The sequence below is a fragment of the Astatotilapia calliptera genome, chromosome 13, assembly GCF_900246225.1.
Source record: "Astatotilapia calliptera chromosome 13, fAstCal1.2, whole genome shotgun sequence".
Taxonomy (NCBI): Eukaryota; Metazoa; Chordata; class Actinopteri; order Cichliformes; family Cichlidae; genus Astatotilapia; species Astatotilapia calliptera.
This window is the reverse complement of record NC_039314.1, coordinates 13,058,424-13,074,413: the sequence shown is the minus strand read 5'-3', so window position 1 is coordinate 13,074,413 and position 15,990 is coordinate 13,058,424. Positions and strand designations below refer to the sequence as shown.

The 15,990-nt window shown below is 40.3% G+C and overlaps 2 protein-coding genes across 8 annotated transcripts in view; both read left to right on the top strand.

The window, feature by feature from the left end:
• Positions 1-3,922: 3,922 nt before the first annotated feature.
• plaua (plasminogen activator, urokinase a) lies at positions 3,923-7,609 on the top strand. Its single transcript, XM_026189164.1, has 11 exons — positions 3,923-4,294; positions 4,928-5,021; positions 5,109-5,142; positions 5,240-5,378; positions 5,468-5,550; positions 5,650-5,694; positions 5,787-5,967; positions 6,085-6,230; positions 6,329-6,469; positions 6,549-6,697; positions 7,105-7,609. Exons 2-11 carry the CDS (start codon positions 4,971-4,973, stop codon positions 7,297-7,299), a joined length of 1,164 nt encoding a protein of 387 aa, XP_026044949.1. The 5' UTR covers positions 3,923-4,294; positions 4,928-4,970; the 3' UTR covers positions 7,300-7,609.
• Positions 7,610-11,542: 3,933 nt separating this feature from the next.
• The window catches only part of LOC113034509 (vinculin-like), a 30,618-nt gene continuing 26,170 nt past the window's right edge, over positions 11,543-15,990 (top strand). For 4 of the 7 annotated variants that reach the window (XM_026189120.1, XM_026189118.1, XM_026189119.1 and 1 more), the window contains exon 1: positions 11,545-11,997. In XM_026189120.1, the coding sequence (XP_026044905.1) occupies positions 11,830-11,997 (168 nt within the window). In that variant the 5' untranslated portion in view covers positions 11,545-11,829. Of the gene's footprint in view, positions 11,998-15,990 lie in introns of all 7 variants that reach the window. The other 3 variants (XM_026189115.1, XM_026189114.1, XM_026189113.1) reach the window with 2 other exon arrangements.

Below are 15,990 nucleotides of genomic sequence, written 5' to 3'. Positions count from 1 at the left end.
AATCAGTGTTGTGGCTAAATGTAAAAGGCAACTTTACCACAACCTACCAAGCAATTTTAGATTCTCTCTTCGGGCTCTTTGTTACTAACTGCCTGTCACATAAACACATATTTAGCTCCCATTTATTTAGGTGATTATACAAAAAATACCAAAGATAACCCAGTTTGATGGGCATAAAATCACGGATTCCCAAAGAGTTATTAGTCTAAAACTCTATTGGTGATAAGAGGACAAAATAAGAAATAGCATAAATACCTAGAGCAGATGATGTAATAAATTAATTAAAAATTGTATTGTCTGGGATAAATTACAATTTCATCATTTCTTGTAACATGAGCTCAAAGAAGAAGTACAATAAATGAGGCAATGTGATTGCACCATTCAAAATGTGATTACAAGCTGATGTAATGACAAAGCAGTGTTGATACTCCTTCCTGCAGCTGTCTTTTCTGTTGTTGCATTTGCTGTCGGGTTTTAAAAACCAGACAGATTTCATTAATCAAAGTATGTGATTGCGTGCAGGTCTCTTTCAAAACTGCTTACTTTTGAAATTCTCAAAACCTTTCTTATAATAATTTCCCTGAAAAGCAGAAGTGAGTAATTCGTGATTGAATACAGAGAACCTGAGAACACAGGTGACACAAATTTCTCATTAATCCACTATTCATGTTTTATTTTAAGTCAAGTCAAATATATTTACATAGAAGAGAGAAAGAGAACAGCTGTTGATCAAAGTGTTACACATCTAAATGAATCAAATAACTTAAAATGATGTGAAAAAATGACAGAATTTAAGGAAGGAAACATAAAGTGAAAGTACCTCAGTAAACAGAAGACATCTAAATAAAAATTATTATATTAGTCAAGTCTGGATAACAGGAAGGCATGGATAGCTCTCTCAAAGACTCTGAAACAGAGGAATGGCTTCACTTCTGCAAGTAGCTATGGATGGAAGAAGCATTACTCTGTTAATGTGTGAAACATTAGATTAAATTTGCTCAAAGTGTGCTAAATTGTAAAAGAACTGAGGTCAGGACCACCCAATGCAATTACTTCTGTGTTTTGGTAATCTCAGTTGAAAAAATTTAAAGGAATCCATGACTTACCATCTTCCAGACAGACCTGTAAGGCCTTCAAAGAAATCATGGATTATGCTTCAGTAGCAGGTAAATCTGTGAGTCATCTGCATACCAAAGAAAGGAGATCGAGAGGGGATTTTTTAAACTAAGCCCTAGACTTGCAATAAATTAAAGGATGGTGTAAGAGGTGTGATAAAGCTATTCCTCTTTAAAAGAATCTATATTGAAATGCAAAAAAAAAGAGAAAAATAAAAATAATAATTAACTTCTAAAATTAAAAAGTACAAAACTCAGATATGAATTCTGATTATTTAAAGATGATTCAGTCAGAAGTGCATGCATTTCTGCAAAGTTACTCTATTCAAATATGGTACAAGATGGAAAAAATATGAATCTACTTTTGTTCTGTGAAGGTGTGTGTCATTATCACCTCTTCCACTTTATTCACACAGATGTTTATCATGGTTCCCATTGGTCTAAAAGTGTATAAGCTAGAAAACCAACAGGATATGACATGAAAGCTAAAGAAGAATACGTCATGTTGGCGTGTCATATAAAGACTAGTGTGTGGGAAAAGCATAGATAAAAACTTACTTTAAGCTACTCAATAATTGGAAATGAAAGAAAATTCAAAGAAATGTTATTTTATTTAAGTAAAACAATTCAGTACTGCATTTTTGTACTAAAAGAAGACCCACCCTTTATTTACAGTAGCATTACCTCTTACCATTGTAGCTCAGTAGTAATAATTAAAAGATTAACAGTCCAAAAGAACTGTGCAAGAGTAAATCAAAGGCATAAAAACGAAACTCCTGGAGTCAAAATGACAAAATCAACACTTCGGGTTGCAGCTGACTCCAGCCACAACTATCCTGGGTTTCCCAGGGTTGGGTAATTTTAACATGTAGTTCCCCTTTTGGCTGAACACCTGGCTGTGTTAGTTAAATTAGGCTTTTATTGCATATCTCCTTTCAGAGGCAGTAATGTCTTGGCTTACCGTTTCATTGTGCTGGACATGAGTCCCAAACATTTTGCACAAAGTGCAAAATTTGGCTATCATCATCATCATCAAAGAGGAAGCGTGACTAACACAAGCATCAAATGAGGTAATTTGTTCAGTCAAGAAATTTCCAAATAAAATTCATAACAATGGCTATTGTTGTACAGGAAATAGTATGAGGCTGTTAGTGCGCAGAAACAATGAGAACTTTAACAGCTGCTGCTTTTCTTTTCTTTTTTACAAGCAAACATAGGTGCAATTTGTGAGGGGTGGGAGGTTGTTTGGGTTTTTTGTTTTTAGTAATAAAGATATAAAAGTCTATAAAAAAAGAACTGGTAAAAATGTTTTGTTTTTAAATTTATCATTCTTCAGCAGAGATTATAAATTAATGCAGCAAGGAAAAAGAATATAAAAGGCTGTACAGTCAGTTTTTCATTGTTATTAAATTTGCCTCTGTACACCTCCATGGTTGATTTTTAAATAAGATTAACTTTAATTTAGGTTTAATTTGAGGTGTTTTTATTTTAAAAAATTGCAATTTTTGTAGTAAGGCTCAAAGTAATTGGATGATTGACTTGAAAACAGTTACACGGTTAGCACTGTTGCCGCACAGCAAGAAGGTCCTGAGTTCAATTCCACCATCAGGCCGGGGTCTTTCTGTGTGGAGTTTGCATGTTCTCCCTGTGTTTGCGTGGGTTCTCTCCGGGTACTCCGGCTTCCTCCCACCGTCCAAAGACATGCAGCTTGTGGGGATAGGTTAATTGGATAATCCAAATTGCCACTAGGTGTGAATGTGCGAATGAGTGTGAATGGTTGTCTGTCCCTATGTGTTAGCCCTGTGACAGACTGGCGACCTGTCCAGGGTGTACCCCGCCTTTCGCCCTATGACAGCTGGGATAGGCTCCAGCGCCCCCCGCGACCCTGAAAAGGATAAGCGGAAGCGAATGGATGGATGGATGGACAGTTACACGGCCAGCTGAGCCCACACATTTGGTAGCTTTTCACTAGAACTGTTAATACAAGGTACAAAGAGCTGTTGGTGCACATGAAGGAGGCCATCATTAGGCTGAAAAATGAAAACAAATCAATTAGGGAGAGAAAAACTTTAAGAGTGGCAAAGTCAACAATCTGTAGACCCACAGGACTGCTTCGGTGATCATTGCAGATTTATTTCCATAACTAAAAAACAGTTTCATAACATGCAATAAAGTCAATAACATGATCTACAATCAAGAGAGGATTTCATGAATGCAAATACTGAGGGTTTAAAACTGTCAGTATCTGCATGTTCCAGAAAACATCTAAACTAAAAGAACCCGCACGATTAAAAAAACAACAACATATCTTTGGACAGATAAAACCAAAACTTAACTTGTCCCAGAGTGGCTGGAAGAAAAATGCATCAAGAAAGAGAGGCAGATTATTAAACTTTGTCTATGTCCAAACTGACTGTACGTAGAAGTTTGACATTGCATTTTTAATGGTTAATACATTTGAAATCACTTTTTCCAAATAAATAAAAAAATCTTTGTTTGCTATTTTGACAGTCTATAGACTTTAAGGCTCTGCTATAACACACACAGCTAGGACAAACATACAGAGTCCGTCAGAGCTTAACATAATAGATTTAGAGCCTTAGACTAATCTCTGAGCACAGTCACTGTAATGTCATGAAAGCAGTACAGACGATATTAAGCAACCATTGTCAGATTTTCAGAACTTTCATGTAAGCTCCATGTACACGAAAAGATTATGAAAAATGCTGTACAGATTAGAGACTTATTCTTACATTTTGCAATTTATTAAACTTATTATTACATTTTTTTTCTTTTTTGTGGTCTTATTTTACGTTTTTTTTGTTGTTGTTTTGTTTTTTGTAACCGACTCTGTCCACAAATTCTGGACAGCAATTCTTCAATCACATGTTTCAGTGTACACATGACCAATTTTGGATATTTTTTTTTTTTTTTTTTCTTAAGAGGAAGGGGCTGTTCACTGGATGTGTGTCACAGGACATGACAAATTCCCTCCCACTTGCAGTCACGGTAATTTAAAAGGGAGGAAACACAAGCAGAGTCACAGCAGAAACACCAGAACAACCATCAGTGTGAGCCTGAGTACGTAAACAGTGCAAGTGCATATCAGAAGATACAGAGAGGAGAGTCAACTGGAAGAAATAATAGTCTTCATTGGCACTGAAAGTCTGGAATTAAAGGTAAACACTTCTCTTGCAAAGTGTCTTAGACTTTTAGACAGTCAGCTGTTTTAGTTATATTTAAGAATGAACATGATTTCTTAGATATGAAGCTGTTTGATGTCAAACACAGCGCACTGAAAGTTAACCACACAATTATTTTCTTATGTCATTATCAAATTGACATTGTGTTCTTAGAATATCTAGAAATTCATAGTTTGAACTGCACACATTGCAATAATAATGTGATATAAGGTTGTGCGCAGACTTTACTGTTAATCAGCGTAGATATTGTGCTGTTTGTAGTGCTAGATTGTTTAAAGTCTGCACACGATGGACATCCTCTATCTGTCGCTCTCACATTAAAACCTTAAGAATGCAGCGTTTCGTCAGGAAGTTAATATCTATGTCAGTGGCATGGCGAAAGAACATGAGTTTGTGTTTGTATGTTTGTATGTTGAATATTGAACTGGTTTGGCATGACATTAAACATTTCGTCACTCTTCACATTTAAAAACTGGAGCAAGAAAGCACACGGTTTCGTAGCGGTCACACGTCTCCGTCATGTGTTGAACGATAAGCACCATATAAGGGGACAGCAAGTTTCCTTCCATTTACCCACGATTGTTGTGTTCCTTTTCTGTAAATTCACAGACAAAAATATCCCCAAAAAACAGAAGCAAAACAAGAAGTGAAGATGAATCTCTTTGTCCTCGTTGCCATCCTTGCAGCGGTCAGCGTGGGTGTGGTAAGAGGTGGTTTAAGAGCTATTCTGATGGAGGTCAGAAGGTTTTTAATTTTTCAGTATGACTAAGTTTCTCTATGCTTCTTTCAGGCTTTTTCACAAAGATCATCCAAACAAGCAAGACGTAAGTCATTTCAGTGGGTTTAGGTAAAGTTCTTAAGGTTTATACTTTGACAGCATGCATTAAATGTTCTCACCCCTCTTTGTGCTGTGATCTGCAGAACGGTGTCTGTCTGGAGATGGGAGTGAATACAGAGGAAATATTGACAAGTCATCCACCGGTCGCGCGTGTCTCTACTGGGACAGGGTTAAACCTCAATGGAAAAATGTAAATGGACTTGGCAGACATCGTTACTGCAGGTATGCTTTGGGCTACCAATGTGATGTTTTTATACTGTATGTCTGACAACAGGTAACCCATGTTTAATATGATTGTACTTGAACATTAGGAATCCTGACAATTCTGACATGCCATGGTGCTTTGTCACAAGAGAAAGAAGGACTGTGAAAGAATACTGTGATATTCCCACATGTAAGTCTCATATTGGTGATTTACTTTTTCTATTTGCTATATTTTATTGAAGATTGGTTTGAATTTTTCTAATGCTTTCTGTTTTCTATTCCAACAAAGGTTTTGCACCACTACAGACGCCTCCTCAACTACCTGTAGATACAGGTAATTTTGTTGTTTAAATCCAGTTTTTCCTAAATCACAAGGTATGATTCTCTTTATTAGCTCCCGCTGACTTATCCCATGTGTCCTTCCAGAGAAAACATGTGGAGAGACATCTGAGAGGAGGATTCATAAAATTGTAGGAGGCTCTTTCACACCTATAGAGTCGCAGCCATGGGTTGCTGCCATTTTTCATAAGCGCTATGGCTTCCTCTGTGGTGGCACTCTCATTTCACCAAGCTGGATTCTCAGTGCAGCTCACTGCTTCTCTGATGGGTGAGAAAACAAAGCACCGTGTTATTTCCTCCAATGAAGTCATCGCACTGTAATTTCAAAATCATTCATGTTGGTGTGTGACATGTTTACACATTTGTGTGTTTGGTTTTTGTTCAGTGAGAATACCAAACTCACACATCTGTCCATATACCTGGGAAAGAGTGCCATTAATGAAACGAATGCCAGTAGTGAGCAGAAGTTTGCTGTGGAAAGACTCATCATGCATGAAGGATATAATGATATTACCTATAATAACGACATAGGTGAGCACAAACTCTGTTGTGACTAAACTGTGCATATACACATACAAAGAACTGCTCTGAGCACAGAACTTACGGGTGTTTTTATTTTTACATTTCAGCTCTGATTAAGCTCAAAAGCAGAGATGGAGGACGTGCAGCTAAATCAGCTTCTGTACGCATAGCTTGCCTTCCTCCATTTCACACTGAGCTACCTCCTGGATTTACCTGCACCATCGCAGGATTTGGGAAGGAGAGCGCAGGTTAGTAGTACAGGACCTCCATCCTTTAGACTGAGCTCTGCTCTCTCAACCTTTTCTCACATTTGACACTTTGTTGCAGGCTCATTCCAGTTCTCACAGTATCTGAAAAAGGCTGAGGTAAAACTGATGTCCAACGCTGACTGTAGCAAAGAAGTGCACTACGGAAAACGCATCACTGAAAACATGTTCTGTGCTGCAAGCCCTGACTGGAGCACTGATGCCTGCAAGGTAAGGACAGGGCGCAGGGTATGCCATGGGAAACAAGACATTTGAGCTGGCTTTAAAATATACATCAAAAGAGAAGTGAGTTAGAAGAAGTGGTAACTTGAATTGCAGCATGCATCATAACCTTTGACAGCTTTAAAGCCGATCTGAAGAGTATTTCTTCATCTTCTTGAAGAAACTTGCTAACATTGAAAAGTGCTGAATAGCATAATGTCAGATGAGTTACCTTTAGGTTAAAATTTGTTGCTAGTTGTCAACCTCAAGACATGTCAAGGGTTACCTTCTGAGTATATTTTCACAGTTTTCACATGAAAATATTTGTTTGTCAGGGAAAAAGTGAATCAGGAAACAAAATAATGATAAACCTGGAAATTTTAGTTAACACCTGGCTGTTTTGCCCTTTTCCGCAGGGAGACTCTGGCGGTCCTTTGGTGTGTGGAGCATCAGGTCGGATGTTTCTGTTCGGCGTGGTGAGCTGGGGTGAGGGCTGTGCCTTGAAAAATAAACCAGGTGTCTACACAAAGGTCACCAACTACAACACATGGATCGCAGGAAAAACAGGACTCATCAAATACGCAAAAGGACTGATGTATCCCCTGAAATGAAACTGTCCCAGAATCGTATTTATTTATTAAGTGTTCCCTAAAGGCAGCAGGCTTTTTGCACATGCAAGCAAGTGCAGATGTTGCAGGTTTTGTTCTGAGAGCAGCTACCATCGCTTACTGTGAACATGTTTTTGCACTGAAACGATTTAATGTAAATATTTAAAAAGAGTATTTTAAAAACTGCTTTAATTGTTGGTTGCATTATATATTTTTATTACTTGTGCATTTTTCAGGTATTCTGCATATTTATTATTGACTTTTAAAATAAGCAATTAGGAAACATATTTATGTCAAATAATTTAATTTCATATAAAAGGCTGGTCCTGCTGTTGATGAAAATATATATATAATAAAAGCTTATTTATCAACTCATTTTTACTGTCTCTTTTATCCCTGGGTTATATGTATAACAAATGGCAAGGCCACTTGTTTTCCTTTTATACAGAAATAAAGAATTTCACCCGAGTAGCTGAATCAGACTAAGCTAAAGAGTCCCAAAGTCAAACACCAGAGGGCACTGTTGTGTGAAATTTTCTTTTTTTAGCCTCAAAATAAAGATAATAATAATAATGGATTGGATTTATATAGCGCTTTTCTAGGCACCCAAAGCACTTTACAATACCACTATTCATTCACTCTCACATTCATACACTGGTGGAAGCAGCTACAGTTGTAGCCACAGCTGCCCTGGGGCAGACTGACAGAAGCGAGGCTGCCATATCGCGCCATCGGCCCCTCTGGCCAACACCAGTAGGCAAGTAGGGTAAAGTGTCTTGCCCAAGGACACAACGACCAGGACAGAGAGCCCAGGGATCGAACCGGCGACCTTCCGGTTACAGATGCGATTCCCAACCCCCTGAGCCACGGTCACCCTACCGCCCTAAGATCACAAAAGTATTTTAGAGCAAACAATAGTGACGTATGATCTGTTTCATATCTGATCTGTGTGCTGTGTAGCAGTTTGGAGACAGAACTCAATAGACTAGAAACACAACAGGGGTCAAAACAAGACACCAGACTAGATAAACTGCTTTGCATTTGTCTTCTGTCACAGATAAAGCATTCTTTGTCTACAGCAGTCTGCTGTAGATTGACATCCAACCACTCCCACATGCCCTGTACTATAACTTCAACCACTCCTGCTCTTCCTGCTCACTTGTTTCCCATACCCTCCATAGCTGTGGTTTTCCAGACTTTTAGAAACCTGGCGCTTGCAGAGGCATACTCTGTGACTGCATCTGCTAAAACTTCCTTACCTTATCTCATTATCCTGCTGTACCTGTAACACAGATTAACTGTCTGGACTTGAATCTGTGTTTCTAGCCCCAATTTATTATTTAGGCAAAGGCTAAAAATGCATTTGAATACAAACAATTTTAAAAAAAGATAATGCATGAATGGTTAATAAGAAACAAAAGTCTTGAGCTCGATTCGCACGTCAACAGATTAACAATTTTTATCTTTTACACTTGGACACAATTAAGTATGTGACATTTGGTAATTTAAACCAGGAAATGTCATCATGTGATGGTGCTGGATAAAATGTCAGGGGATTACTAAATAAGAACATTCATCCTTACGAATGTGTAGACCGCAAATAAAATTCAAGGAACCTAATCAATTATTAATCGAAGCATTTCTATAAAAACAACAAATGTCAAGCTGTTGACAGTTCTCAGTGAAAGTGAACTCAGGAGATCTTCAAAGTCATTATGCTAAATCCTCAACTCATCTTGTTGCAAAGGAAAACATATATACTGAACTATTGCATGCAATCATCACCACTGTTTATTGCTTCCAAGTGGTCTTGAGCAATAGTTGAAAGTCTTTTCCAAGGTTTTCTCTGACTGTCTGACTTTTGTATTTATTTTCAGCCGACTTCTTCTACCTGACAACTTTCAGAGAAGAAAAAAAAGAAAAAAAGAAAAAAAAAGAGAAGAATCTTTTTCTTTGCTTATTAAGCCACTTAACACTGACCTATGAATCATTCAAGTATAAAAAAACATCTAATTAAAAGGATTAACCAGTGTTTTCCCTACACATAACAAACAGTTTAGCAAAGAAATTTTAAACTGTATCTTTAGTGACTTTGTTACAATCAGCCTGTTGCAAAAACAAACCATTTATTCTTATTATAACAGGCATAAAATTATATTTTTTGCACCAACACGGTGATTCACCAAGAGCTATTAGTTGAAAACGTGTCATACACCAGCACAATGTGATTTGTGTCCTTAAATATAATTGAGGAAACTGGTCAAGTGGAAGACAAAAGAAGAAGTAGCAGGCCTAAAATAACATCTACAGCAAATGAACAATATCTGAAAGTTGCATCTTTAAGAAATAGCAAAAAATCCAGCAAATCCCTGACACCAGATGTGAAAAATACAACTGGGCCTTCAGGTGATCCATCTACTTTTCACTAAAGCCTTATCAGAAATGGTCTCAGTGGATGGGTGGTTGTCAAGAAGCCATTCTTAATGAAGGGAATGGGGGAGAAAAGGCTGAGGTATGCCAAATTACACAAGACGCAGTTCAAACAGGTGTGATGGATCCAAATTTTACATTTTTGGTTAAAATTGTTGTTAACATGTATGGAGCAGGTCAGGAGAAAGCACAGCAGTGCATGTCTACTGTAAACCACAGCAGAGAAAACGTCAGGGTTTGGAAATCTTTCACTGGAAATCTTTTCAAAAGTGATGGAATACAGAACATAGAAAAGTACCATGCATTACCATGTAACACTATCTGAAAAGCATCTGATTAGATCAAGGGTGACTAAAGACATTTGCACAGCACTGCATGTTGTAGTGGTATAGTAAGAAACTGTGGCTTATGTGCAAGTGCAGGCAGTGCTACTAAACATGGTTCTGCTGCACAGTGGCCAAACCTCATATCTTCTCAGACATACAGCATGACTCACAATATGACCACATACCACAACAACAATCACTCAAAAAGAAATATTTGAAGGGAGCACTAAGCATCGCTGCTCCAGCCATGATACGCAGATTAAGTGCAATGAAAGCATCAGAATACACAGTGTTGCTGTGAACAACCACAACATCCAGTTGGTCATTGTGTCATTTCTGAGCACATACTCTAAAGCCTCTCTTAACAACCTGCAGCAATGTTTTCTTTCAAAGTCTGTTTGGACAAGTCCACATATACAGATAGTTCACAGCAGGGCTACTGGAGCCAATCGGAGACTGTCCTACCCCTCCTCAATTACTCATAGACACCAGTTTACTTTATTGCATCTCCTACTCTGCCTCAGTCCGTATATGGTTTGGAGATGCAGTGAGTACAACTCTTACTCCTCTTTAAGGACATTTCCTGAGATGAGAGGACATTTGTGGGGTCATTTCTAACCAGTCCACTATGTCTGATTTGGGGGGGGGGGGGGGGGGGGGGGGGGGGGGTTAACCTTTTGTCCACATGCATCCACACTTGGTTGCAGGCTCTTTGGTTAATCTGGGGTCTTGAGGTTATGAATACTGCAGTTTTTGCTGCTGGGTTCGCCACTTTCCCTAACAGAGATTCAATTATGAGGTGCAGGGACAGCAAACAAGCCGGCAAGCATGCACACACAAGCGAGAACTGCAGGTATAAATGACATTCATGGGCATTGTCAGTTGGATTGTTAAGTAGCCTATCTTCAGCACCAAAGTCCAGAAGCAGAGAAACAGCATGTGGGTGCTGTGCTGTAATCTTTGAGACTCCTTTCAGCTCCAGACTGCAGCAAGCTGAATCCTTGGTCTTTATTTAGACCTGCACATTGAGGCCTGGAGACATGAACTCCTGACCCACCTTTTAATGGACGGAGATCATATGTCAGATGTAGGTTCGAAGCTTCATAAAACCACACCAACAATTTTTTTTCTGCACTAGAGCCTACTAGGTGGTGCAGAACCTGCTCCCTTTTCTATCCCTTACAGTCTCACAGATGTAAAGCTGACCTTTATGAGTCTGCAGGGAGTCACAGCTCAATATGTTTACAACCTTCCCTTGTTCTTTCCTTGATATTGCGCGCCCCCACCCCTTATCTTGAATCATAATAGCTTAAGTTACCCCAACACTTTCCCTTTTTGGGGGCTATTGGCATGCATGACGTCATTTGGGAAGAGCTCTCACTGTGTGTGTGTGTGTGTGTGTGTGTGTGTGTGTGTGTGTGTGTGTGTGTGTGCAGGGAAGGCGTCAATGCGCACCAACACCAACCAGCTTGGCAGCTGTATTCCTTCGCTGTGATTGGACAGAGGGCGGTGATTCCTTCTGTCACGATTTGGGTCGCTCCCACCGGAGAACACCAACCGTCTGAGTCCAGCCTTTACCGAAGAGCTCTACGGAGGAGACGGTGCACACCGGGAGGAGAGGGTTTCCTCTCAGGGGCTGGGCTGACAACTCGGTATTTGTCCTCCTGTCGGTGAGGAGGAGAGGGAAGAAGCAGAGATAAGGGAGACCATCAGTGCTGGAGCGCCCAGCCGCCTTTCTTCTTCTTCTGTCGGGGCTGCGGTAAAAAAGTCTTTCACGATGCCGGTGTTTCACACCAAAACCATCGAGAGTATCCTGGAGCCAGTGGCCCAGCAGATCTCTCACCTGGTCATTATGCACGAGGAGGGGGAGGTAGACGGTAAAGCCATCCCGGATCTGACGGTGCCGGTGGCCGCTGTGCAGGCTGCTGTCAGCAACCTTGTGCGGGTGAGTTTGAATCAGGGCGTCAGTTCAGTATGAGCTCAATGGCAAAGTGCCTGCATGAAGTGACATTTACCACTCAAACTTTCAACCTGCAGAAAAGCGACATTTCTGGAGACTGGCTTTTGCAGTGGTGTGACAGCGTCTGTTTAATGTGTCATAAATCATTAGAATAGCAGGTCAGCAGACTGCCCTGCACCTATCATATGCCAATATCGGTTCATTTTATTTTCTGTGGGGCTTCTGCGTTCACGGAGTTAAATCCCTGTTTGGTCTTTATTTGCCATTAAAATTACATAAAGCTGTCATACACCCAGCTAACGCTCGTGCATGTTTTAACGGGGTCCTACAGTAGCTCCTACAGTAGTACAACAAAGCAACACAACATAGCAAAGTTTGCTGAGATTTGTAATCAGATGGCAGCTGAGGTCAATGAAGTTTGTAGGGCGGAAGAAATGAGTGGTGATTAAATTAAAAGCATGCCTCTCTCTCTCTGTGTGTGTGTGTGTGTGTGTGTGTGTGTGTGTGTGTGTGTGTGTGTGTGTGTGTGTGTCCTGCTGTGTCGTAGGTGGACCTGTGTACTGTAGGTTTTGTGCTCTCAGCTTCAACAGCCCAAGTTAGATTATTGCAGACTTTGCAGTTTATGAAACTCATCCATCCGTAGTAATAAACTCCACAGAGACTATATAAACACTCTGGTCATTTATCAGACTCCCACCTCATCTCTTACTCCTTTGCTCATCTCTTTGTTCATTCTTTTCCAAACTTCTTTGACCCTCCACTTTTCCACTTACACCACCACTGTCTTTCTTCTCTGTCCTGTGGAATCTAATTGGTCGATTTTTATAGAGAGCTAAGCTTTAGTCAGTCACTGATGTCCCCTCTGTACGCACTGCCTGGGAGAAAATCAATAGAGGCCACATCATTAATGCTGATCCTGGACGTTTGCATTGATGCTGGGGTGACCTGGCTTCACTCACTTAAGAGAAAATAGCAGCAGACAGGAGGACTTCTTACAGAGAAGAAGCTGGTTTCACGTTCATTAGTAGTTGCTTCTCTGGTCATGTTTTAAATAGAAACGACACACTAAATTGAAATCATTGCTCCTTAAATGTTAAAAATCTGATCTGCTGCACAGTGCCTACATTTTTCGACACAAATGGTGGATGCGATGGTGGGATAGGTTGCACAATTAGTAACTTGTGTAGTGTTCCTGTGAAAAAAACTTACGAGTGACATCTTTTGTGGTTCTTGAATAGCAGTCCACTTTTTCCCGTGCAAGGACACACAAGATCATCTTGATAAATATCTCATTAACTGATAATGACCCAGGCTGTTCAGTTTGAACTCGAACACTGCACCATGCCACAATGAAAACCCCATCCTTTATCCAATACCCTCCAAGTGGATTAAGTCCTTGATGTCTCATTGCTACCAGGCATGTTCCTCTGTCTCTGCTTGTCCTTGTTGATTCATTCAGTTGATCCACACAGACAGCGAGCAGAAGGAGGCTAATAGCAGCCTCAGGCTTGTTGATGGGTCTCAGATGGAGTTGCGAGGTGTGAAGATATCAGGGCTGAGCACAGAGGGGAGGGAAAAAGGTGTCAGACAGAAGAAATGTTGGTAGGTGGGATGGAAGCATAAAAAAGGGATTAACTAAAAGTAATAAAGCCTGCATCTTTCCCCACTTAGCATTCTATAGTGGTATATTTATAGGGATGTACGTTTTGAGAGTTGTTGTACTCTCAGACAAGATGATTGCTCCACTGACAGAGGAACGAGAGCTATGAAGTGGGTGACAAGATTGTGTTGAAAGCGAGCACAAAGGGCGCTTGAGAACTGAGCTTGTAAAACGAGCAGTAGCTGGTTGCTGGGTAGATACACTTAATTGGATGTAAGGACATGCACACATATGCTTTATTTTAGAAAGGTGAATCACTTCTACGCTTGTGCAATTTGAACTAAGATATAACACAGTATACAGCAACATGCCACCACAGAGTCCCACTGCACACTGATACAGTTTCACTGTTAACCCCGTCCACAGTGGGATGGCTGTAGGGGGGTACTTAAAATCTAGGTCACTGAGACACACACTTGCAAAGATAGTGTCTGTCTCAATCCATCAGAAGTTGTGCGTGGGTTGATGCAGATCCGACTAAAAGATGTGAAAGATACTGTTGGTGTTTTTTATGTGCCTAAAAGTGTGAGCTTGGTGGAGTTTGCAAGGTGTCTGCTCCTCAAGGAGTCAGCACAGACCCTGAGTATGTTTGGGGGGTGGGGGGTGGGAAGGGGAGGAAGGAATAAATAGATTTACCGTTGAGTGAAGTAACCACACGCTGATGGAAGTGAGCAGACTAAGACAGAGAGGGAGAGGAGGGAGGCTGCAGGAAGATGCAGAATTTTTCATGATTGGTAAAGGAAGGAGAAAACATCCACATTAGCTTGGACGCTGTGAGGGAGAGAAAGTGTTTCTGGCTTTTTCAGACCAGACCCTGCCAAGCATCATGGTCTGCCCTCCCATCTCCAGCCCTCTACACACACACGCACGCACGCACACGCGCGCACACACACACACACACACACACACACACACACACACACACACACACACACACACACACACACACACACACACACACACAAACTCTTCTCAGCCGGCTCTAAATATGAGCCATCTCTCCTTGTTCTTTGGCAGACCCGGGAAAAGTCTTCTGGCTATGTGTCCACACATGCTCTCTGCTTCCCAGTGTGCCTTAAATCTATTCATGGATAAAGCTGTATTATGACATAAAGTCTTACAGCTGATAGATCGTTTACAGATTTGAAACTGATGTTAATAAAAGCAAATGATATTCATGGGCAAGAGGAACCGGGGGCACGGTGATGAATCATCCAGAGTTATTGTAGATTTGTAAGATATTTCCCCCCCCCTTTTTTTTTTTAGTTTTGAACATGTTTGCTTGTTTTGTTTTTTTATAATTTTGGTGTGAGTGGTATTTGTCAAAGGAAAATATGTAAAAAAACTGACACACAGTCTGAGTCTTAGTCCCAGTTAACATACAGTATGAACCTTTGCTAAAAATATAGTATTTATTTTGTATTTTAGCCAATTAAATTATGTTTCACAGCTTGGTTTAAGGATCTTTCTGCTCACAATAACACAACAATGTTGTTGTTTTTTACTCCATGAGGAAAAATATTCTTCTTTTTCATTTATTTATTCTTTAGTACAAGTTCTTGCACACACTGTCATTAAAGGTCTGGTTACCACATGAAAACCAGTAGAAGCTAATGAATCAAATATTTCCCAGTGGAGACCAAAACAGAGCTAAAACGAGCGGTTGACAGAGGACAGATGGCATGCAGCAGCATGGGATCATGTGGCCACAGTCTGTGAACCCCAGGCCACCAAGATGTTCTCTAAAATAATTATTAGTCATTAGTGGCAGGGAGAAAAGATCAGCCATCATTCACAGATTGGACAGAAATGTCAGCTGCACGCTCATCAGAGGTAATATCTCTGATCTATACACCCGCTCTGAAAGCTGTGATTGACAGCTGCATTTCCTGCCGAAGTAGTCCCACCTTGCAGGATGTACAACTGCACACACAAAAAACAACCCACACACATGCATACACATCACACTGTCAGCAAACCTCTTAACTGTGCATTAATAATGTATTGAATAATCAATACCAAGTGTTGCTGCTTACAGGAAGCTCTTCTGCTCTCCGCAGCGCTTTGATCAGTCACCTGATGGCACTCTTTGAGTTCGCTTGCAGGGTTTAATCAGGAGGACATGCTCTACTTGGGGAGCTACATTCCACACATTTTCGTGTAACAAAATCTTAATTTTCCCAAACAGGGAAACTGACGGCTTCGGCTACTCAGCTAGGACTTCCTGTCCATTTTCAGATTACATTTAGGCATACTGTAAGTATCTATTGCCATATTGTAAACAAAGTTGGTAGTAAAGTGGACTGGTTCTTATATAC

Bases quoted from the DNA above. Each gene is read 5' to 3' on its own strand.
- plaua (XM_026189164.1), top strand. From the start codon at position 4,971: ATGAATCTCTTTGTCCTCGTTGCCATCCTTGCAGCGGTCAGCGTGGGT. The intron at 5,022-5,108 runs GTAAGAGGTGGT...TGCTTCTTTCAG, and splicing joins CAGCGGTCAGCGTGGGTGTG to GCTTTTTCACAAAGATCATC. The intron at 5,695-5,786 runs GTAATTTTGTTG...GTGTCCTTCCAG, and splicing joins TCAACTACCTGTAGATACAG to AGAAAACATGTGGAGAGACA.